The 23,158-nt window shown below is 41.5% G+C and overlaps 1 protein-coding gene across 6 annotated transcripts in view; it reads right to left on the bottom strand.

The window, feature by feature from the left end:
• DPP4 (dipeptidyl peptidase 4) overlaps positions 1-23,158 on the bottom strand; it is a 76,831-nt gene that overhangs the window by 48,019 nt on the left and 5,654 nt on the right. For 2 of the 6 annotated variants that reach the window (XM_059052241.2, XM_059052244.2), the window contains exons 3-5: positions 7,476-7,574; positions 6,977-7,068; positions 5,595-5,675 (exon numbers count right to left, since the gene is read on the bottom strand). In XM_059052241.2, coding sequence (XP_058908224.1) covers positions 5,595-5,675; positions 6,977-7,068; positions 7,476-7,574 — 272 coding nt within the window. Of the gene's footprint in view, positions 1-5,594; positions 5,676-6,976; positions 7,069-7,475; positions 7,575-10,866; positions 11,233-23,158 lie in introns of those variants that run through there. The other 4 variants (XM_059052242.2, XM_067026179.1, XM_067026181.1 and 1 more) reach the window with 3 other exon arrangements.

The following is a 23,158-nucleotide window of genomic DNA, read 5'->3' on the forward strand; positions in this document are numbered from 1 at the left end:
TACAGACACTAAAAGATTATAAGACCTTATTTTAAATGTTTTTTACCTATGAATTTTAAAAGTTAGAAAAAAGGACAAATTCCTTGAAAAGCAAGTTATCAAAAGTGAGACGAAAGAGTGAATCTGAATAGTTTTACATCTAATAAACAACTGAATCCATAAATAACCTCTGTACAAAGAAAACTCCCAGCTCAAATAATTTTACCAGCAAACTCCTTGTCATTTATCCAAATGAGCTGAAAACTTATACCCACACAAATAACTGACACACAAATGTTTACAGCAGCTTTATTCATGTTTGCCAAAACTTGGACATAACCAAGATGTCCTTCAACAGGTGAATGTATAAACAAACCATGGTCCAGGCAGACTATGGAATATTATTCAGTGATAAAAAGAAATGACCTACCAAGCCATGAAAACAAATAGAGGAAACTTAAATGCATATTGCTAAGTGAGAGAAGCCAATCTGAAAAGGCTACATACTGTATGATTCCAACTACATGACATTCCGGATAAGACAAAATTACAGACAGAATAAAGATCAGTTGTTGCTAGGGGTTCGGGTGAAAGGACGCATGAATAAGTGGAGCACAGGGGATTTTTAGGAAAAGTGAAAATATTCTGTATGATGCTATGATGACAGATAAAAGTCATTATACACTCTACATTTGTCAAAACCCATAAAATGTACAACACAGAGAGTGAACCCTAATGTAAACTATGAACTTTAGTTATAATAATGTGTCAATATTGGCTCATCAATTGTAACAAATGTACCACACTAAGGCAAAATGTTAATAAGAGGGAAAATAACAGGAGTGGAGGTGAGGTGGGGGGGGTGGTGAGGAAGTACATGGGAACCCCCTGTACTTTCCACTCGTTTTCTGTAAACTTAAAGCTGCTCTAAAAAATAAAGTCTATTAATTCAAAAATAAATGAGCTAGAGCCATAGCAGATGACTTGGAAGAAGTTCCACATGGTACCACTGAGTGAGAAATGCAATTTACAGAAAAGTATGGAAAATAGGATTCTATTTTTATAAAATAAACAGTAACTAAAAAGAATCTCTATCTTCCTAGAATTATATGAATAAAGAAACAAATATAAAATATGGAGGGGTATACAATAGATTCTCAACATGGGATACCTGGGGAAAAGGCAGAGGGGTGAGGAGTAGGGAGTCAAGAAACAATGGTAAAAATATAGGACTGAAGATTTTAAAAATATATGATCACAGATTTGCATTTATGAAATATTATGTTTATATGTGGATACATATATAAATTAAAGATTTTTTTTTCAAAATTACTTGTCTGTATGTCTGTCTTCCCTACCATACTCCTAGAGGTAAGAAATTGTGTCTTATTCATCTTTAAATACCCAGAGTCTGGTTTAGCACAAGCCATATAGTATGTACTCAAGAAACAGACCAAACTAAAATAATCAAAGTTTACCTATGAGGCTGAAATAGATGAAATACGTAGCCCAAGCCCCCCAGCTGTATTAGCAGAGCTGAGACACGTCAGGTCCCTAATCTTGAAAAATATTTCCCACTTATCATTCATCACCCTCCTGTCCTCTCATGTCAACAAATATTTATTGTCTCCTCTTTTTTGCAAGTCATACATTCTTTTTTTAATCCTGGATTATTCTGACACACTCCATGCTTGTTTCTGGAAAACCTCTGAGTATAATACTCGCTAGAGCCAAAAGTTGTGGTACAGGCTAAAAATATTAAGAGATTTAAGAAGTTTTGAGATCATTTCAGGGTGACAGATCTATCATGGGTTGTAAAGGGAAATCCAAGATGTTTGTATATTCACTTCATCTTCTGAAACAGACTCATCAGTCTATTTAGGCTATAAACATTGGCACCTATCCTCTTGATCAGGCATTACTGGATAAGACAGGCTCCCTCTTTTTGAGGAGCTCATAGTTGAATGGGGGATATGGAGACATAAACTACAAGAATAGAATCGCAGAGCATGCAATGGAGGTGGGTGGGGAAAGGCAGGAATCATAAATTAGGAATTGGGGAGGGAGAGAGGCTTATGGAAAAGGTGATTCTTGGACTGAGTCTCAGTGGCAGAGGACTGCCACACAGAGAAGGGCAAAAAAGCATCATAGCAGAAAGAGGTTCAAGCATGAAGATAGGCAAGATCATGTTTAAGAGCACAAACTTTGGAGTCTTCTAACCTGGATTCAAGTCTTGCTAGAGACTGAATATTTGTATTCCACCCTTACCCTCAATTCATAGGTTGAAATCCTAACCCCCAACATGATGGTATTCTGGAGATGGGATCCCTGGGGGGTGACTAAGTCACGAGGGGGAAATCTCTTATGAATAGGATTAGTTTCCTTATAAATGAGACTCCAGAGAAATCCCTTGACCCTTCTACCATGTGAGGACACACGGAGAAGATGGCCAACTGTGATGCAGGAAGGGAGACCTCGACAGACACTGAATCTGCTGGCACCTTGATCTTGGGCTTCTCAGCCTCCAGAACTCTGAGAAATAAATTTCTGTTGTTAAGCCACCCAGTCTGTAATGTTTATAGCAGCCCAAATGGACGAAGGCAAGTCTCCAATATGTAATATCAGGCAAGTTTCTTTCTAGACTTCAATTTTCTCTTTAGGAAGATGAGGATAGTGACAGGAACGATCTCAGGAGCGTGAGAATGAACGTGAAGTATTTAGCAGGACTCCTGGACATTGTCACCAAGTCACAGACGATGCAACTATTATTATCTGTACAGCATTAAGCGATGAGGTGAGATGCTATAAGAACATCCATACTAGGCTGTATGGTACTTACTTATTTATGTTTTCTTTTCTTAAATTATTTAATTTTTTTAGAAATTATTTATGTTTTTGTTCACTGACTCACCTTTTTCTGTAGCTACATCTTAAAATTAAGAATTAATCTTTTGGAATGCACTAGCTCAGTCATGGAGAAACCATGCAATAGGATCTAAAGAACACTGGAAGTAGACCTCCAGGGAAATGGAATAAAAGTAGACTTTTCTTTGTTCTTGATGTGTTTCTTGAGAGTTGATTAGTCAACACATTTACTCTGTATAGTAAATTCTACTGGATACTCCGGGAAGTAAAATAGAATATAGAGTTCTCTATTTCAGTAATCTTTTGATTTAATGCTCGGCAATAAAACGTATGAAGAAAGTAAGCTAATGTGATAGAGAGTGAATGGTGGGGGAACAGAGTAGCATCAACAAAGCCTGGACCTGAATTACTAAATACAGAGTGCATATGATGAGCAGGGGAAGAAGGTGCCAGGATGAAGCAATAGCAAATGCTTTGGCCCTTAGATGGGAATGAAAGTGATGCTTCAGAAAAATGAAGAGCATTGCCCTGAAAGGTTCTTAACTTTGGGTCACTGAATCACTTGGGAGTCCTTAAAACTACCCACTCCTGGGCCCCATCCATAGCTATGCTGAGTTGGTGTGCAGTAGGCTGTAGGCATCTATATATATATATTTTTTGTCTGTTTGTTTGTTTTTTTGCGGTACGCGGGCCTCTCACCGCTGCGGCCTCTCCCGTTGCGGAGCACAGGCTCCGGACGCGCAGGCTCAGCGGCCATGGCTCACGGGCCCAGCCGCTCCGCGGCATGTGGGATCTTCCCGGACTGGGGCACGAACCCGTGTCCCCTGCATCGGCAGGCGGACTTGCAACCACTGCGCCACCAGGGAAGCCCGGCATCTGTATTTTTTTTTTTTTTTTTTTTTTTTTTTTTGCGGTATACGGGCCTCTCACTGTTGTGGCCTCTCCCGCTGCGGAGCACAGGCTCCGGACACGCAGGCCCAGCGGCCATGGCTCACGGGCCTAGTCGCTCCGCGGCATGTGGGATCTTCCCGGACCCGGGCACGAACCCGTGTCTCCTGCATCGGCAGGCGGACTCTCAACCACTGCGCCACCAGGGAAGCCCGTCTGGCATCTGTATTTTAAAAAAACTTCCCCAGGTGATTGATCCTAAGGAGCAGGCAGGGATGGGCAGCACTGGCTAAGCATGGTGAGTGCAGAGAGGGAGGTGGGAGGTGGGTTCAGAAGGGCAGAATGGCAGGATGAAGGGGACAGAATGGAAACAGCAAAAGCAGTTAAATGCACATGGAAACTCTAGTGATACAACAAATACAAATTACCAATGATGGTTGTCCAGCTAAGGTCTACCAGTGAAATACATCCGTTAGTACACATCATATGGCACTTGTTGAACTTGGCTACAGAGTCAGTTGAGCTGGTATTTACCTTGCTGTTTCTACCTTAACCTCATAGTCTTTATATGTTTGTATTTAACATGCAAAATTGCTAATCTGTGGCTCTCAACCGTGGCTGCTCATTAAAATACTCTACCTGTTAAAAAAAAAAAAAAAAAAAAAAAAAAAAAACTGATGACAGCTTTACCCCAGAGACTTCAATTTATTGATCTGGGGATTGGACCTGGTCACTAGGAATTTTTGAAAGCTCCTTAAGTGATTTTAATCTGTAGGCAGCAATAAGAACCACTGAATTAAACAAACACTAATTCATTAATTGGGAACAGATGTGTTAAAGTTGGCTTAGGCTTCTGATTCCTTCCTGGTGGATTGGTTTAGCAGAACGTAGTCAGCAAGGCTTCATGTCCAGGAAATGGAGCCCAGCACAATGAATCAGGGCAAAAATTATGAGCAGGAGTCACCATCCCAAAATGGGAAACGGAGTACGGGATGGTCGGCATGGCCTGAATACAGCAGCGCTGGTGTGTGGGATAAGGTCACTCAGTATTTACTATTTATTCTAGAGAAAAAAGGCAGAGGTAGGGATCCCCAGCTTTGTATTTTGTTTTCAAGCAGAATCTCTCTACAGGTTTTTAATCTTTCCTCTATGTCTCAAAACTTCCTATACTCAACAACTGTTGTCAAATCCATGACTAATCAAAAAGCTGAAGTTAAAGTCACTGGCGATCTGCAGCCAACCTAGACATGAGAAGGATGTGTGATTAGGCTGTAATCTTTCCTCAATGTGTGAGAATTTGATGTTGGGCTGGGCAACTGGAGGAAGCTGAGTGCTCCCTGCAGGGCACTGATGACCGGTGCTGAGGCTGCCCCTTTGGAACGGTTTGTATATGGTGGAACCTGGGGGCTGGGAGGTGGTCCGAGTCACCGTGCAGAGTCTCTTCTAGAGTATGAGAAGTTTAACTATTTTTAAAGCAAATACTTGAGAGTTTTAAGATATGTCGAACTGAGACAAAGGAAATAAAGGGTTCTATTACTGGATGTACAAGTCAGACATGTACACATACTTTTAAATTATAAGTTCTATTTTATTAACTTATGTTTTTAGTATCTATGTATAATATTACTTCAGCTTTTTAGTATTTGAAAACCCTGAAAATGAATTTCTTTTAAAACATTCGTTGGACTTTCTTTTATGAATGAGAATGACCATTTCTCCTTTTGATCCCGAATTAGCGAGTTTTTAGCTCCTACTGTTTTACTTAGGTATCAATCCTAAATAGTCACAGACTCGAAATCAGTTATAAAATAACATACTCATAGGATTCTTTAAACGTCACAGTAAAAAAGCATTTCTTTTACCTTCGCATAGTTGTATTCGAGGAGAATATACTGTCTATCGGGAGATACTGAATAATCATTTATAGAATATCCAAATTCATCCTGTCAATCAAGTAGAAAAAAGAACAATTGAACGATTCCATTTAACTGCCGTTATTGAGCACTTACTGTGTAAAGGGTACGGTTCTAGACTTCTGGCTGGTACCTTGAGAGGTTCCGGTCTAGAAGAGGGCGCACACTCCCTCACATACAAATGACCATGAGGCAAGGTGGGTGGTGATCAGGGTTAGAGAATCAAGGAGGGAAGGATTTATTTTAATGAAGGAAAGCCGGCTATGTGGGTGGGGGTCAGGAACAGAGAGAACTTCCTCAGTAGGGGAAACAGCAGGAGTAAAAACCCAGATGCAGAAAGGGCATGCATATTTAGAGAGTGCCTAAAGGTTAGTTGTAACCTGAATACAGTATAGGGTGTGTCAGACGAGGAGAGACATCAAATTAGAAAAATAGCCAAGGCCTAGATATAAGAAATGGACCTATGAACTACTTTTTGCACATGGATGTGATAGAATCTTCTCTGGCTTTTACAAACATGCTCTGGTGACCCAGTGGCTGAGATGAGACCAGAGGGGAGGGGTTACATTAGCCCTGGACTTGGGCAATGCCGTGGTCTGATTTACAGAATGGAGAGAGGGACACTCGTTAGAATACTGTCACAAGATTAATCAAGGCTTCAAACCAGGACGATACCGTGGAAATGGAAATCTGAGAGACACTTGACGTTGCAAGGGAGGACTGATAGGGTTTGTTGAGTAGCTAAATAAGGGGAATGACAGAGGAATCAAGGATTCTGAGGTTTCTAGCTTAAGTGACTTTGAAGAGGGAGCTATTTGCCAAGATTGGGAACTCAGGACGAGGACTAGTATGCTTTCCGTTTGCTAGGAGAGGGAAGGGGAAATAACTAGTCTAGCTTGGGACACTGAGTTTAAAATGACTGCAGGCCATCCATGTGCCAGAACCAGCACGCTGTTGGAAACAGAGGTCTAGATCTTGGGAGGAGGTTAGTGTTACAGGCATGTATTTGAGAAGCACCTGTTCTGTGGAAGTGCATGGAATTCGCTGAAGGAGAGCATGCAAAGTGAGGAGGGAGGATAGCAGTGAAGATACGGCCCTGCGGAACACTTACACGTAAGAGTATGAACAGAGGAGGAGGAATCGTCAAAGGAGACTAAAAAGTAGCCAAGGCAGGGAGCGTTCCAAGAAGAAGAGAAAGATCCACTGTGCCATATGCTGCAGAGAGAGTCCAACAGGATGAGAAATGATAGTACTCATGATTTGAAAGGTTATGAAAAAGAAAATCCCCAGAATTCCCTTAAAGCATGAATTAATTATGTGATTAAACATACACATGTACTGTTCTCCAAGAACATGGAGCTGTTTCCATATTCAGCATTGAATAGCAAGATATTATTTTCTTGTTTGTAGAGATACTCATGATCTAAAGAGAGAAAACGGCCAGATCAGTATTTCAAGTTGCTTTTAAACATCTTCATAAGCTAAAAAACCATGCAATAAAAATTTAAGACAAATTCACACAAGTATTAAAAAGGCATTTCTAAGTTGGAAAAACATGAATTGATGAATATTACACTAGTATGCCTTCATTTTTCCATCATTATTGTAAAGGGTTCAATTCACATTTAACTTTTTATAGTACATATCAAAGAAATACTCAAGTTTCTTTCTGTCTTATCTCCCTTTCCACCCTTAAGTAGAAAAAAAATACTTTCCCATACGGTTAAAAAAAAAAAAGAATATTTTCTCAGTGCCATAAAAGTGCCCCACAACCTAACCAGAATGAAAATAACCATAAAAATCAGCCCCCTCTCCACCAAAAATCCTTACCTGAAACCCATCGCAAGTTGTAGAACTTCACTCTAAAAGTATTTTTTAAATAATCGGTTAGAGCGTAGGTTCTGCGACTATCAGCTGTAGCATCATCTGCTGGTTGGAAAAAAGAGCCAAATGTTCAGTAAGACGGGATAACCTGTTTGGCATTAAAAAAAAAAAAAAAAAAAAAGGATATCTACAATATACACTAGTCACAAAATACAGAAATACACTGACAAAATGCAAAACACATTTTGAAAGAGTTCGGACTGAGAAAAAGGGTAAAAATGCATTTAGCTGGTAAAGTGGATGCAAGAGTGTTTTTCACGGTGCTACATTAGTGAGCTTCATTTCGAAGGTCTAGATCAACAATGTCCAAGGGAAATATAGTGTAAGTACACTTTCTAGTAGCCATATTTAAAATTTTTTAAGGTGAAATTAATTCTAATTTCATATTTTATGTAGCCAGTATATCAAATATTTTATCATTTCAGTGTGTTGTCAGTTTTTGTATGTTATTAATAGATCTTTCACATTATTTCTTTTCCTACTGTCTTTAAAATCTGATATGTAATTGATGATTACAGTATACCTCAATTTGAATGGGCACCTTCCCAGTCAATGCAGTCATGCAGTGGATGGCACGAGGCTAGATTATCGTTTCGTGAGGCCCTAGGTCCACTTCTAAGCCCTCTTGCTCTGCAAAGACCTTTAAGATATGCTGATCACCCAGTTCAGAGATCTGCGTTTCTATCATCACTTTTCCTTGAATTTGATTAAAGTTTACATGAAACCTTTCCCTTGGATTCTGTGACAGCCTCAGTCCTTCTCCTAACTCTCTGACCATTATTTTTCCATCTCCTACTTTGACTCTATTTTTCTCCACTGACCTGTAAGGCAGAAATGCTTTGATATTAGTCTTCAGCTTTCTGTTCCTCTCTCTCTACAGTTTTCCTTCCAGGGAACTCCAGAGTATGTGAGTTCCTGGGCTTCAAGCATACTTACCATTTAGACGAATGACAATATCTGCTCTCACTACCTTAGCCTACCGCACCCACGCTTACATTTCCAGTGCTGTGTTCAGCCTTCTTAGTTGACTTGCCCCACTCTAACCCTTTACATACCCTGTCTGAAATAATTGTCTCCCTTCCAAAACTAGATTTCCATAGGAAATTTGTGTGGTTTTATATTCTGTTACTGAAGATGCTAATTCAAAGGCTGAAGATCATTTTGATGTCTCCCTCTTTTTTACCATCTCCTACTACCAATCAACCCTATTGACTCTTCCTGTGAAATCTCTTCTCCAGGTATCCCTCCCATCAGGTTCTCCCAATCCAATTCCTGCCCTGCACCATCACTGGAATGGTCTTTCTAAAATGCCACTTGCATTCTGGTGATCTCTTCCTCCAAAGCTTCCAATGAGTCCCTACTGTCTACAGGGAGATTCAGACTGCTTAGCCTGGCAATTGCAGCCTCCACAGTCTGATGTGAGACTCCATCCAGGCTTATTTTCACTCTCTCCCTGCAAGAACCTTCTAACCTAGTCACACTGATCTGCCTACTGAACCCAGCAGATCTTCTTAGGCTTGTCTGACTCTACTCCTTGTCCTAAGCCACTTCCTGGCATGTCCTCAACTGCTTCCCCATCTGTCACAAGCCTCTCTCTTCCATTTCCCACCTCTCTCATGAAGACTTCAATTCGGCCTCTGACTTTTGCCCCCATGCTACTCATTGGGCTCCTGTTACTTACTAACTTGTGTTGATAACTATTTTTCCTTGCCTGCCTGTGTGATCTACTCAGCTAGACCATGTATTCTTTTGAAGACAGGGCTTTGGGTTTTTGTTCGTTGGTTTGGGGTTTTCGTTTTTGTTTTTCATCAACCTTAGCATCTAGCACAGTTGTATGGCATAAAAGAGACACACAAAAAAAGTTTTTGTTGATTGGAGTAGGGTATCATCCTATAAGCACAGTCAAGCCAGTGTGATTCCTCTTCCTCAATCCCAGAGCCTACACTGATGACAAATACCATAAAGTCTTTTTCCAAACTCTCTACATTTCCCACGTACATGTAAACATACACTCACAAAATCAGCCACTACCATAACATTCCTATAACGGCAGTTCTTTTCGGGGATTTCAAAGCCAGCCGTATCTTCTCGCGTTAATTGTTTACAGCCTGTGGAGAAGTAGATCTCGTACAGGAAATGCTCTTTCAAAAAATGTTCTTAAGATTTTATTTCTTTGGATTTGATCTGATAACATAGTCTTGTTTCTGCCTATAAAACCTTCAGCTTCAATAGATAAAATCACTGCCCTTTAGTTTATTATTTTATTGATTTTGTTTAAGCCTAGTTTGTTAAGTAAAATATTCTTTTAAAATCTTTTGCTTTTCAATCCAATCCTGCATTTCTCCCCTGAAAGTTAATCAGATATTTGTGTTTGTTAGCAAAAATACAGCAAGTGAGTAAAGCCAGTCCTTGAGTTTAGCCTTTAAATAAGAAGTAAAGCCTTGTGCTACAGAAAATAATATTTGAAACTCATGTTGGACTACAAAATTACAAATCTGGATTCGTTCATTAAACACACCTCAATCATCCTATTATATAAAAATAGTTATAAAGTGAGTATTATTGTTGAGGATAAATACCCTGCTATCAAGAGCTATTGGTCTAAAATGAATATAAAACACATCCCCAAATTAGTACAAATCAAGGTATCAGTGGTAAAAGACATTCACAATCCTAATATTATGTGCCGATGTAGATGTTTAGATAGATCTGTAAATAGAAACAGATCAACTTACAGACACACATGCATAGTACAACCAACTGAATGTCTGTATCCCCTCAAAATTCACATGTTGAAATCGTAACCGCCATATGATGGTATTAGGAGGGGGAGCCCTTGGTAGGTAATTAGATCATGAGCACGAATCCTCATGAATGGGATTAGTTCCCTTTACAAAGTGACTCCAGAAAGCTCTCTCACCCCTTCTGCTATGTGAGGACACAGGAAACGGGTCCTCACCAGACACTAAACACCGAACCTGCTGGCATCTTGATCTTGGACTTCCTAGCTTCCAGAACTGTGAGAAATAAACGTTTGTTGTTTAAGTCACCCAATCTCTGCTATCTTTATAACAGCAGTCCACACATACTAAGACATACATATCTATAATAAGACAGACATATCAACATAAAGCATCTATCACTGACTCTTCATTTTGTGAGAATGAACTTCATACCTACAATATAGATCAGATACAGTGTTATCTCACATGGGGGTATTTGCCCAGGTTTTACAGGACAACACACTTCAATCTGGAATAATAACATAACTGAGACAAAAATCCCCTGTGATGTCACCTGCTGCCCTGCACTCTGCTCTTCCTTGCTGGGCACTTACCTCTCCTGCCGCTTCTCCTCAGATGTCCCTGGGCTCATCCTCTCATCAGGCCTCAGCCTTTCTAAACCCATCATCTCTGCCAGATTCAGACTCCCTTCCGCTCATGATGGGCTCAGCGTGATTTCAATCCAACTGTTGATGTTCAGATAGCAATACTGATGCCAGGCCTCGTTCTTGCTATGGCCCAGGACATGGGTGCAAGGCCCAGGCCACCCTTGGCTTGTGTGAGCCTCTCTCAGCTCCTTTACAACGACCTTCAAGCCGGGTTCCCTATCCTGGCTCCCCAGACCCCAAACACCACTGCAAAACTGGAATAAGCAGAGCAACAAATGTTCCTTGTTTTTTTTTGCCTTGCCGTTTGATAAGCAGCGCAAACCGGAAGACTCTTTCGAAACATCTAGATAAGCGAGTTCTGTGAGACATGAACGCCAAGTCCAAGTTTTGACCTTTAGCAAGTTCGTAGTTTGCTGCCAAGTTACAACCTATTCTGTCAAACACCAGAGGACACGCCCACATTTCTCTTTCCTTGTCTGATTGCTCCCTGACAGGGCACGCATGCAACAACAGATGAAGGTTTCTGGCTGCTAGTGTGGTCTTCCTGGTGGGCCTGGGACATATCGTTTATTTGACTTATCAGTTTAAAGCATTATGCTAGCCAAGCAGAGCAGTTAATCATGTTACCCGTCAGTTTACACAGAAACTCCTAGATTCATGTCTCCTTGAATTTAAAAATCAAAAAACGGTTAACAACTTTATACTTTACTGTTTTGGTGAGACCAACTATTAGATTGAACCATATGAAAATGCCATTTTTATCAGCCAAAAATGGCAGAATAACAGCTTTTAAAGTGGTTCAACGTAATAATAATTTCTCATCAAAGTGTATGGTATCTTAATGAGTCCTGGTTGTAGGATCAAAATCATTTCTGAATAAAAGGAATTCCAGAATGGTGAGATCTAAGTAAGAGAGTGGTGTCGTTCCACAGAATAGTCTTGCTTTAACCAATGGTTATTTTATGATTACAGGATAGTTTGAATTTTTTAATACTCATTAATAATAACCTTTTTTGGTCTGTATGAAACGGTGATATAAAATATTTCCACCTCAGAAAGATAAACTGTTTTGGTAAATAAATGGCTAATGAAATGCAACTAAAAGGAAAAGTGCTCTTTTCAGCTCATAAACTCATAAAGTTGTTAAACATGGGGAATAGATATCTGGTTATAAAGTTCTTGTGTTCCATATGGTAATCAGTTAACATTTTATATTGATGCTAAGGAAATAAAATGAGTGTTACTTTAGAATTTGCTCTAGCAAAATAGCAGCCTTGACATTGGGACAGAGGAAGAAAAATCAAGAAGGCAGAAGAAGAAATTGACTGGAAAGTTGCTCACATCCTTTATTCTCCAGCAGCACACGCGGGCTGCCACCCATCACCAATGATTCAACAAATACCAGTAAGTTGGGTCCCTGGTGGCTTTGAAATCAGAGAACCTGAATTTGAACCCAGGCCTAATTCTTACACAGGAGCCTTAGGAAAGTTACTGAATCTTTCAAAACCTCAACTTTGTAATCTATAAAATGATAATAATAGCACTATCTAGGCCCTAGGGATCTGCCATGATGAAATGAGATAATGTATGCAAAGTTCTTAGCTCAGGATTTAAAATTTAGGAAGCCATCCAGATAGGTTAAACTATTTATTATTATTTTGTTGCAAGCACGTGCTAGGCAATCAGGTTACAAAGATGAAAGAGTCTCTCCCTTGGAGTACCTAGCAGTGTTGCTGAGATTAGGAAATTCACTGCAATGAAACATAGCTAATTAACTTTCACTGTGTTCAAATCCCAAACGATCCTAACAAGAAAGCATAAGAGCATCACGTTGAGAAAGCATCTAGGATAAGTACAATTGAATCATTTGCTAAGTACTGATGAGCATCACTTCCTCCTTTGACAAGTTTAATACCATCCACAGCGTTCACATGGAGGGAAAATATTGGACTTGAGAGGAATTAGAGGAATTGTGAAAAGTGATACTTCTCTGATTACTATACACAGGAGGCATTAAAATATAATCACTATCACCAGATTTCCCTTCTCAATAAAAGAAACATCCCAGGGACATCAAGTGCAGCTGATAAATGCATTGCCACTGAGCTGGAGCCCTTGAACCTGGGGCTGTGTACTCTAAGCATTTACTCTAAGATCAGAGTGTCAGATGAGCAAACTTTTCTTAGGGATGTAATCGCTGTATTTTCAAAGGTCTACTCTGAAAGGCCAACCAACTGGTACCATGCACATTTTTCAGAATAGCAAAAATTTGGAAAAAAAGAAACAATGAGGGGCTGTCCGTGTCGTGACTCTGGTCTCCGCCCTCCTTCTCCTCTTTTCCCATCTGCTCTGGCCTCCCCACTCTTCCTCAGACACACTGGGCCCACTTCTGCCTCAGAGACTTTGAATTTGCTACACCCTCTGCCTGGAATATTCTTCCCCTCAGATGTGCCCAAAGCTTGTTCCCTACCTCCTTTAGGTCTTTATTTAAATGCCACCTTCCTTTCCTGGACTAACATTTACAACCCCATGGTTAAGAAATTCTCTTTGTATCGCCCTTGCTGGCTTGACATTTTTTTCCTCAGCAGTGATGCCATCTAACGTACTCTAGTTTTTACTTGTTTATCGTCTGCCTCTCTTGACTGTCTGTGAGCTCCAGGAGGACATTGATCGTGTTTTGTTAGGTTTTGTTTGCTAGTTATCTCAGCACGGCCTAGATATTGCCTGGCCGTAGAAGGCACTTCATAAATATTTGTCAAATGAAAAGATAAAAGGCAGACAACATAAACAGGAGAGCACAAACACAGGAACACAGCTCGAAATATGAGCATCGTGAACTCCAAGAGACTGGTAAGTAGGAAAGCAGTGCACTGGGCCAGCTGGGTCTAAACAGAGCGAGGACAGGAGCCTCAGGCTCCAGCCTTCCACTCGCTGTCACCAGGCATTCTCACTTCTCTACGCCTGTGACCGTCATTTACCTATTGTCTATCAGCTCAAACACACACTTCTATCCTTTGCTCAGTAATGCTGGGAAGGGGGTCTACAGCTGTGTTTCCCAGACCCCTTCATCGGTAAGCGTCCTGTTAGGTCCTGCCATTAGGGAAACACAGAGAAGGAGTGGAGTCAGTAGGAGAGCAGGAGAGCCTCCCTTTACCGTGCTGGTCCTGTCAGCAGGTGCCCCGAAGGAGCACCTGTCCCAGCCTCCTGCTTTTCTTTTTATACCTGAACCTGTTGCATCCTGCCTCTCAGTTGCACGCCTCACACACTTTGGAACTTAGAGCCCAGAACTTCTATGTCCCTCTTCTTTTTCCCAAGCCCTAGAGATAGCTTCTTCCTACAGCTTCTGTCTCTCACTTACCTCATAATTTTTTCTTTTGCTCTTTAATTTGTGTAACCAATTTCTATATCAAATTTCTCTGCTGAAACATCTAGTGCGAGTTCAGTGTTCATCACGTCTCTGTGAGGATTTACACAACTTACCTGTAAAATAAGAAGGTCTCTTCCGGCTGTAAGATTACAATAACTAGACCTGGGGTTGGCAAACTTTTCCTTATAGGGCCAGATGGTAAATATTTTAGGCTTTGCAACTCCTCAAGTTGGCCATTGTAGCCTGAAAACAGCCACAGACAACATCTAAATGAATAGAAAAGGCTGTATCCTGAATAAAACTTAATTTACAAAATTAAGCAGCCAGCCCTGACTGTAGCTTGACGACCCTATCTAGACATTCCTCAGAATGGTCAGCAACATGAAAAAAAAAAACAAACAAACAGTTTGAAAGACAGATGCTGAGATTGAAATTCTAACTGCCTTGAAACAATATGAATATCAACATAAGATTCCAATATATACAGCAGGGAAGTGAAAGTGGGCAGAATATTCACGTCTCAAACTTCAGGTCAAGATGAAGATGTCTATAGCCACTGGTGAAGAAATGCAAGGCCAAAGGAACTGCCTGAACTAAATCCAGTTTACCCTGCCCTCGTCCCAGTGAAGAGCCAGGAGGTTCAGCACACATAGGAAGCCAGCACTAAACAGGGCATCAGGATGGCTTTATTCCTTTTTGAAATGGAAATTGCCCTATTTTTTTTTTTTTTTTTGCCCTATTTTTAAATTCTGATCATAGTTATTCCCTCACCCCTTGTTAGGACTCTTCTGGGAATAATCAGGACTGGATAACAGTGGCCATAATTAATATTGACAAGACTTTTTACACCCCACTATGTCGACTGACATTAAACCAGTGTAATCCAAGGGGATGAGAAACAGCTGAAAGGTGGAAACGTCTTGACTGTATAAATAAATGACCCACAGGCCCGTGAAACAAGCAACTATTTTAGCAAAGGGCTGGTTTTTAGCAGTAGTAGTTGTAGTGAGACATCACTGGGAGGTCACAGTGCAAGCTAGAAATGATTAGTTTGGAAAGAAAACTGATTAGAGAACATCAGCATCTGGGGAAGCTGAAAGCTCTAATACCAAGTCACTAAAGAACTTTCCAGAAAGATTTACAGGCATTATCAACAAGGCTACTCTCTGTGACAACTGTTTGTCTGCCAGAAGGTGAGGAAAATGATCACTGGAAAACAAAACTGCCATAGAAATTGCCCTTTCCAGCATTCACCCAGCAAAACTTTCAGGAGTGTGAGACAAGTATTATCATAATGCCTGTCTCTGGGACTGTTAAAAAAATTTTTTTAAGTTAAAAATATATAAAGAGTAATCATTACAGATACTTATAGAGACCTTCCAATGTGCTGGGCTATTCTAGGCATTGTACACTTATTAACTTATTTTCATCCCAATTTTACAGGTAAGGAAACTGAGGTGCAGATAGTAACTAGCCTCAAGTCTCATGACTAGTAAGCCCTAGGCAATAGGGTTCTGAAGCCTGTGGTTATAACCACAGGCTCTAAACAACCTAAGTATACAGCAGAGTGAGGTACATGGTAAATGCTTGTTGGCAGTTTTTGTGAGTTAGCATAGATGGATTAGACTTTATGGAAGTGTCTGGATTCGATCTTTGCAAATAATCTAAACAGGCAGCTTGGTAGTATCATTTGGACCTGGGACAGTTGGTAGGTTACAATAGAACATAATTTGTTCTAGTGCTCCCAAGTCAGAGAGGCATCAATTCTTTCTGAAAACCCTAGAATTTTCTCTCTGGAGTGTTGTTAAGGATGGCAACTCTGTGACTTCTGGAAAGAAGGTTGTATTACCCTCCTCTCTTCCATGGTACAACTGGTAGCTCTCATCATCTTTTCCCTACACTCATAAAAAGTAGCCATGCAAGCTTTATAATAGGTTTCTTTCCCCCCCCCGCCACCCTTTTTTTTTCATGTTTCCTAGATCTTAAACATAACAAATCTTGAATAATTCAGGCCCTGCAGTACACATTTTCAAAAGAGTGGGAACTTGTCCAATGAAATGAGTCAGTGATTCCTCCTTTAGAGCCACCACAGGGGCTTGTGTGTTACTCTGCTTTCCACTAAGTCTGTCCCTTCCTCCACTCTTTAACCCTTTCCTCAGCACTCAGAGGCAGAAGCAGACTTGCCCCAGGCCTTAGATCCTGGTCCACTTGATTTCTTAGGGGCTCTGTTTCATCTCTTCTCCCTCAGTACCTTCATTTTGTTTTCACTGCTTACTTCTGCCCTCTCCATAAGCATGCACAGGGTGTACCCATATCAAACACTTACTGATCCTGTGGGCTCTGGCAACCGTCTTCCTATTTCTCTTCTTGTATTTATCAGCCTACTTCTCAAATAAACAATCTGCATCTGTGGCCTTCAGTTTTTCACGGTCCCTCCTCATGCCTCTGGAACTACCCTTCACTCCGTACACTATGCTACAACATCATCTTCTTCAATGTTTATTTTCTATAACATATAGTTTGCCAGTTAATCAAGTAATCTTCTATCATTAGTTAAATATTTAATCTGAACAGTCATGTCTTCACTGGTCTGTAAGTAAGCTGAAAGGATGAATTTGTTTTATCAAACAGCTGCTGGCACTATACGAATAGGTATGCGTGATCTAGTAGTGGATGACTTGACCCCATATTTAGGAATATAAGAATTTTAATCAGAATTAAAGTAACATTAAAAAATGTTCATCGGGCTTCCCTGGTGGCGCAGCGGTTGAGAGTCTGCCTGCTGATGCAGGGGACACGGGTTCGTGTCCCGGTCTGGGAAGACCCCACATGCCGCGGAGCGGCTGGGCCCGTGAGCCATGGCCACTGAGCCTGCGCGTCTGGAGCCTGTGCTTCGCAACGGGAGAGGCCAGAGCAGTGAGAGGCCCGCGTACCGCAAAAAAAAAATAAAATAAAATAAAAATGTTCATCAAAAATATGTTTTTACATGAGCTCTAAGATAATTTCTTTAATGCACCAAATGTTTGTCAAGTTGTACTGGGTTGAATAGTTTCCTCACCCCCAAAAATTCATGTCCACTGGGAACCTCAGAAAGTGACCTTATTTGGAAATAGGGGTTTTGTAGATGTAATTAGTTAAGATGAGGTCATATGGGATTAGGGAGTGGCCTTATAAGAAGGCCATGAAAAGACATGCTTTTGCTGACTTGGACAATGAAGGGGACCATGTGGAGACAGAAAGGGAAGAAGGCCATGTGACAATGAAAGGAGAAATTGGAGTCATACAGCTACAAGTCAAGGTGGTTGCCAGTAACCACCAGAAGCTGGAAGAGGCAAAGAACGATTCTTCCCTGGAGACTTCAGAGGGAGCGTGGCCCTGACAACACCTTGATTTTGGACTTCTGGGCTTCATAACTGTGGAAGAATAAATGTTTGCTGTTTTAAGCCACTCACTGTATGGTATTTGTTACGACAGCCCTAGGAAAGCACCCACTCTGTTCTTCAATGTTCTGAGCACTAGAGCTATGAGTGAACAAAACACATAAAAAATTCTTGCCCTCATGAAGCTTACATTCTAATGGGGGGGAGACATAGGAGCAAACAGTAAATAAATAATGCCTTATGTTAGGAGGTTAAGTGTCACAGTTAAGTGCTAGAGAATCTCTGCTTTTTAAGGGCTCATGTGATTAGATCAGGCTCACCCAGGTCATCTCCCTTTCTTAAAGCTGATTATGCCATCACATAACATCACCTAACCACCAAGATAAAATCCATTATATTCACAATCTCAGAGATTAGGCAGAGATTAGCACACGGGGCAGGGAGGAAATCTGGGGAATCAGTTTAGAATTCTGCCTATCACAGTCATCTTGCCAGCTGTGTTGAGAATACACTGCAGAGAGTAAGAAGAGAAATAGGGAGATTTTTGCATATTTCAGGTGAAATGTGATGGTGTCTTGGACTAGGGTGGTAGTAGTGGAGGTGCTGAGATACAGCCAAATTCTGAAAGAACATGAAGGCAGAAGTGAAAGGATTTGCTGACCGATTGGATGTTGAGTGTGAACAAGGGAGAGGGGTTGAGAAATGCATGAATTTTGGCCTCAGTAACTGAAAAACAAATGAATTGCTATTTGCTGAGACCACATGTATTAAGGGAGGAATAAGTTTGAGGGGATTAAAAAGTTTGGGGAGATGTTACTTTGAGATGCTAATAGCATCAAAATGGAGATGTCCACTTAATAGTTGCACACATATGCATGTAGAGTTCAGGAAAGAGGTCTGGTCTGGAGATATAAATTTGGGTGTTGTTGTCAGGTTATAGATGGTGTTTAAGGCCATGGGAGTAGATGAGATCACCTGGGGGAAAGAAGGAAGAGGTTCCAGGATGAAGTCTTGGAGTCCAAGGTTAGAAGTCAGACATGACACTGGGAGGGGGAATGGTAAGCTGGGACGAAGTGAGAAAATGGCATGGACTTATATACACTACCAAATGTAAAATAGATAGCTAGTGGGAAGCAGCTGCATAGCACAGGGAGATCAGCTCGGTGCTTTGTGTCCACCTAGAGGGGTGGACAGGGAAGGTGGGAGGGAGATGCAAGAGGGAGGGGGTATGAGCATATTTGTATACATGTATACATTTGTATACATATAGCTGATTCACCTGGTTATACAGCAGAAACTAACACACCATTGTAAAGCAATTTTACCTTAATAAAGATGTTAAAAAGAAAAGTCAGACAGGAGGAGGAGCCCCTAAGGAGAATGGGAGGGAGCATGTGGAGGTGCAGGAGGAAAACTAGGAGAGAGTGGAAACCCAGAGGAGGGGGAGAAGAAGCATGATCAACTGACATGGAATGGGAGACTCAGAGGGAGAACTGAGCCCTGGACTCAGCAACACAGAGGTTAGGGACTTTGACATGAGCAGAGCCAAACATTCTAGTGACCGGTGAGGATAAGCCTCATGCCAGTGAGTTTCAGAGGGAGCGGGAGAGGAACAGCAGACAAAGAAAATAGAAAACTCTTCCAGGATTTTTTTGGTAAAGGGAGCAGGGAAAGGGACTGGGAGGGGGGCAGGGATGTGGGGTACAGAGAGGATCTTCCTCTCTTCCTCCCTCCCTTCCTCCCTCCCTCCTTCCTTCCCCCCTCCCTCCTTTCCTCCCTCCCTCCCTTTCTTTCAGGATGTGAGAGATTTACAGCACATTTATATAGAGAGGGGAAAATGACAGTGCAGTGGGCAGAGGAAGTAGCTGCAGCCACATCTCTTAGTAAGTGAAAGGGGATGAGGTCAGTGTACAAAGAAGGGTTTGGCCTTGGGCAGGTGCTGAGAGGGGGCTGGTGGGACTTGAGGACCTTCTCTTCTAATAGCCTTAGTTTTCTCCTTAAAATAGAAAGCAAGGTTGGCTGTCAGCTGAGAATGACCTTGGGGAGGTGCTGGAGGCCCGGGGAGCGGAGACACATGAGTAGGCGAGGGAACAGCGGGGGAGCACAGGGTAGGGGTCAGGGTGTGGGGATCTCCAGCTAGTATGAAGGGGCTGCTTGACTTTTTCTTGGAGTTCTGGATTTTCTTTTCAGCCCAGTCAAACCATTTTCATCTTAATGAAATCATTACCATGTAGATTATTTCAAATGCTACTTTTCTGGGTCAACTTTTACAGGTCTAACTTTTACCATGTATTTTGAAACTTCTTTATGTTGACTGTTTTGTTTTATGTTAACTGTTTCTGCCACATTTTCTCATTATGAATTGGATAAAATACAACAGTTTATATGTGCTTTTTATGAGAAAATTGAGAGTAGTTTCCCTCAGATGTTTCTGACCGGCTCCATTTTCTCAGATTTGTATCTTAAATGTTGCAAACTCAGTTCTTCCCTATTCTCAATCATTTTGGATAACAACAGAAAGCAAGTGCTGGGCTCAAATATGCCTTCAGGATCAAAAAGGCAGCATCAAAACACCCTGCTTTAAAATAAACTCATTTGGTTAGGAAGGAAAGTGAGAAGAAAGGGAGAGAGTTATATGATTGGATTCTTTGGAGATCAGAGCTGGCTTGACATCTATTTTCTTTTGCTAGTAAGTTAAATTTTTCCAGTGTAATGAAAAATGAGCAATCATAAAATATCTGATACACTTACATAGACCTCCCATTTCTTCCTTTTAGAATCCCCAGTTCAACTTAGGGAATTCCGTTTCCCCTTCCAAGGGCTGAGGAAGGAGCTCCCTCCTGGTCCCAGAAAGGTGAGTCTTGGTTAATCTAGTCCAAGCTTGGGAATCCTTTCCCCTTGCCAGAGATGGGTTTAGAATAGATAAATGACACAAATATGGCCAAGGAGACATGAGGGAAAGTCCGCCTTGGGCCAGGGAACTTGTGGAAGTAGTTTTCCTCCCTGATAGAACAGACTATGAAAGAGGAAGAGCATCCTCCCTACCTTGTGAAATGGCCGTGTGACAAATGACGCATTGCAGCAGCAGCCATGCTCAACCTGAGAGGACAAGCTTGAGAACGAAAGTAACAGTGCGAGACCAGCAGAGCTGAACGACACAGAGACCCTGGGCCCTGGAGGAAGCTGTGGGACCACTGCATTAACAAACTCTAGAACTGCCCTACCTCTGCACTTCCAATTACGGAAGATGCTAACAGTAAGAGTCTATAGTTTAAACAACTTTGGGCCAGGTATTCTGTTACGTGCAGCCAAAAGTATTCTCTCTGACATAAACTGCATACAGAATCGGGGGTCGGGGCTGTAAACTGTTGAGGGCTAAACACGTAGGTGAACTGCATGCCTGGGAGCCAGTCTGATGGCTCCAAGATCGGAAAGGTTGTATTCAGGCCCGTTAATTATTAACCCTTTAAGCTTGGTTGATTTCCATATATGAACTTCCCTGGGCAGCATTTTATCATGTTCTCTTTAGAGCTTCCACAGTACTTTGATCATTTAATAGGAGGACGCTTAGCCCTTTTTATTATAGTTAATGTTTGTGTTTCCTTTAAGATTAAGAATTATTTGAGGGCAAGGGCCTTGTCTATTATTTTTATATTCCCAGGGACCAACAAAGTGCCTAACGTAGAAAATGTTCAATAAATATTTGCTGAATTAGAGAATTACCTTCTGTTGACATGCTGGGTGCATGATGTAGAAGGCCCTCCCGAGACCTGCCTTGGAAAGAGGAAGTGTATCCAGTAGGATGAGGGAACTGGAGGGACCAATGTAGATTAGCTCTTCTGGGAAGGATAGAGCCATGAGGGCAAGAAAAAAGGTCTCCACTTGGGCTAGCCAGCGACTGTTCAAGGATTCATCCTTGTCTCTCCTCCTTCCGGTGCTACCACCCTGTCCAAGCTGGCATCATCTCTCACCTGGATAATCCACTTCCCACCCTCCACCATTATCTATACCAGAGTCAGAGGCATTTTAGAAAGAGAAACAAGATCATGCCACACTCATGCTTGAAACAGAGAAACTCCTTCTTGTGTCCCTCCATCCTCTTGACCACAATTTATTTTTGTCCTAGCCTGTATCACTGTCTGAAAGTACTCAGACAGTACTCAGCTTGCCTACTATCTGCCTGCCCCATAACCGTAAAGGCCCATGGGAGCAGGCTCTTTGCCTCTACTGTTTAGAGCCTCATCCCTTGTACCTGCAACAACAGCTGCCATGCAGCAAGCATTCAGTACACACAGGAGAGTTCACAAATATCGCCTCTGGCCAATATAGGACCTTAGCCCTTCAGAGGTTTTAAATCTCACACAACAAGAGTTTTCTGCCTGGAATAAAAGAATAAAGGAAAATAATAGGGAAATGGGAGCCATCCCAGCCCCACAGAGATCATGTTAAGGATGCAGGGGCCACCCAGCCAGTTTGGGGGGACCCACAGTTAAGTCAGGGAAGGAGTGGGTGGTGTTACCCACTTAATATTCACCCCCCTTGCCCTTCTTTCTCTGTTGCACATCCTAAGCCACCTTGGCCCTCAGGTTGCCAGGAACAAAGTCCCTGCTGGCTTTGGCTCTGCCATAAATTACCTCGGCTTCCTGGGCCTTAGATGCTGAAACACGTGACCTAAGCTCATGGGTCTACTTGCTTCTCCAGTGGACCAAATAATGAAGAAATGTGCTCATTAATGTGGACAGTTAACGAAAGCAAATGGTTTATCATTAAGTTTGAAGCAATTTCCTAGGAAGTTATAATTTTGAAGTACCATACAAAACTGCAAAAATAAAACAGCTAACACAGAAGTGCTAATTTTGTGGTCTCAGTTTGCTCTCTGAGAGACACGCCCTCTTTGGGAAGTCATAATGGGCCTGTGGGGACTAAAGGTGAAAATATTTACAAGATAATTGATTTACAATAATGCAAGGGTTAGCATCAAGCCATAAGGCAGTGATTAATCTTTAAGTTACAAAACTTTCCACCAAAGCATTTCTCTAAAACAGTTATTCATGGAAACCAGCAGACTCAGCGAAGGCTAGAAGTTACAAGATTTGAATTCCCAAGTTCTAGTACTTCCTCACAAAGCACTAAACTTTTATACCTCAGTTCCTTAAGTGTTAAGAAGTCAGGAAATGAATACCTCCTCTGACGTGGATTGTTTTGTGAAGATCAGATGAAATAACACAGCATACATTGGAAACAAAACAAGTGTAATCCAGTGCAAGTACTAAATCTGGACCTACTACTACCACTGAAAACACTTAATAAGACCAGTCAAAAGAGTGGGATGTCAGTCCTGGGCTGGAAGTTGTTGCTCCTCTACAGCTCTGTGTAGGAACAGAGACAGCAGCAGGCACTTTTCCCCAGAACACTGGCATCCAAGGATTAGCAGTCATGAAATTAAATACAGTCATATAAATAGGAAGTTGGAACATTTATGCTAATATGG

The sequence above is a fragment of the Kogia breviceps genome, chromosome 2 (assembly GCF_026419965.1).
Source record: "Kogia breviceps isolate mKogBre1 chromosome 2, mKogBre1 haplotype 1, whole genome shotgun sequence".
Taxonomy (NCBI): domain Eukaryota; kingdom Metazoa; phylum Chordata; class Mammalia; order Artiodactyla; family Physeteridae; genus Kogia; species Kogia breviceps.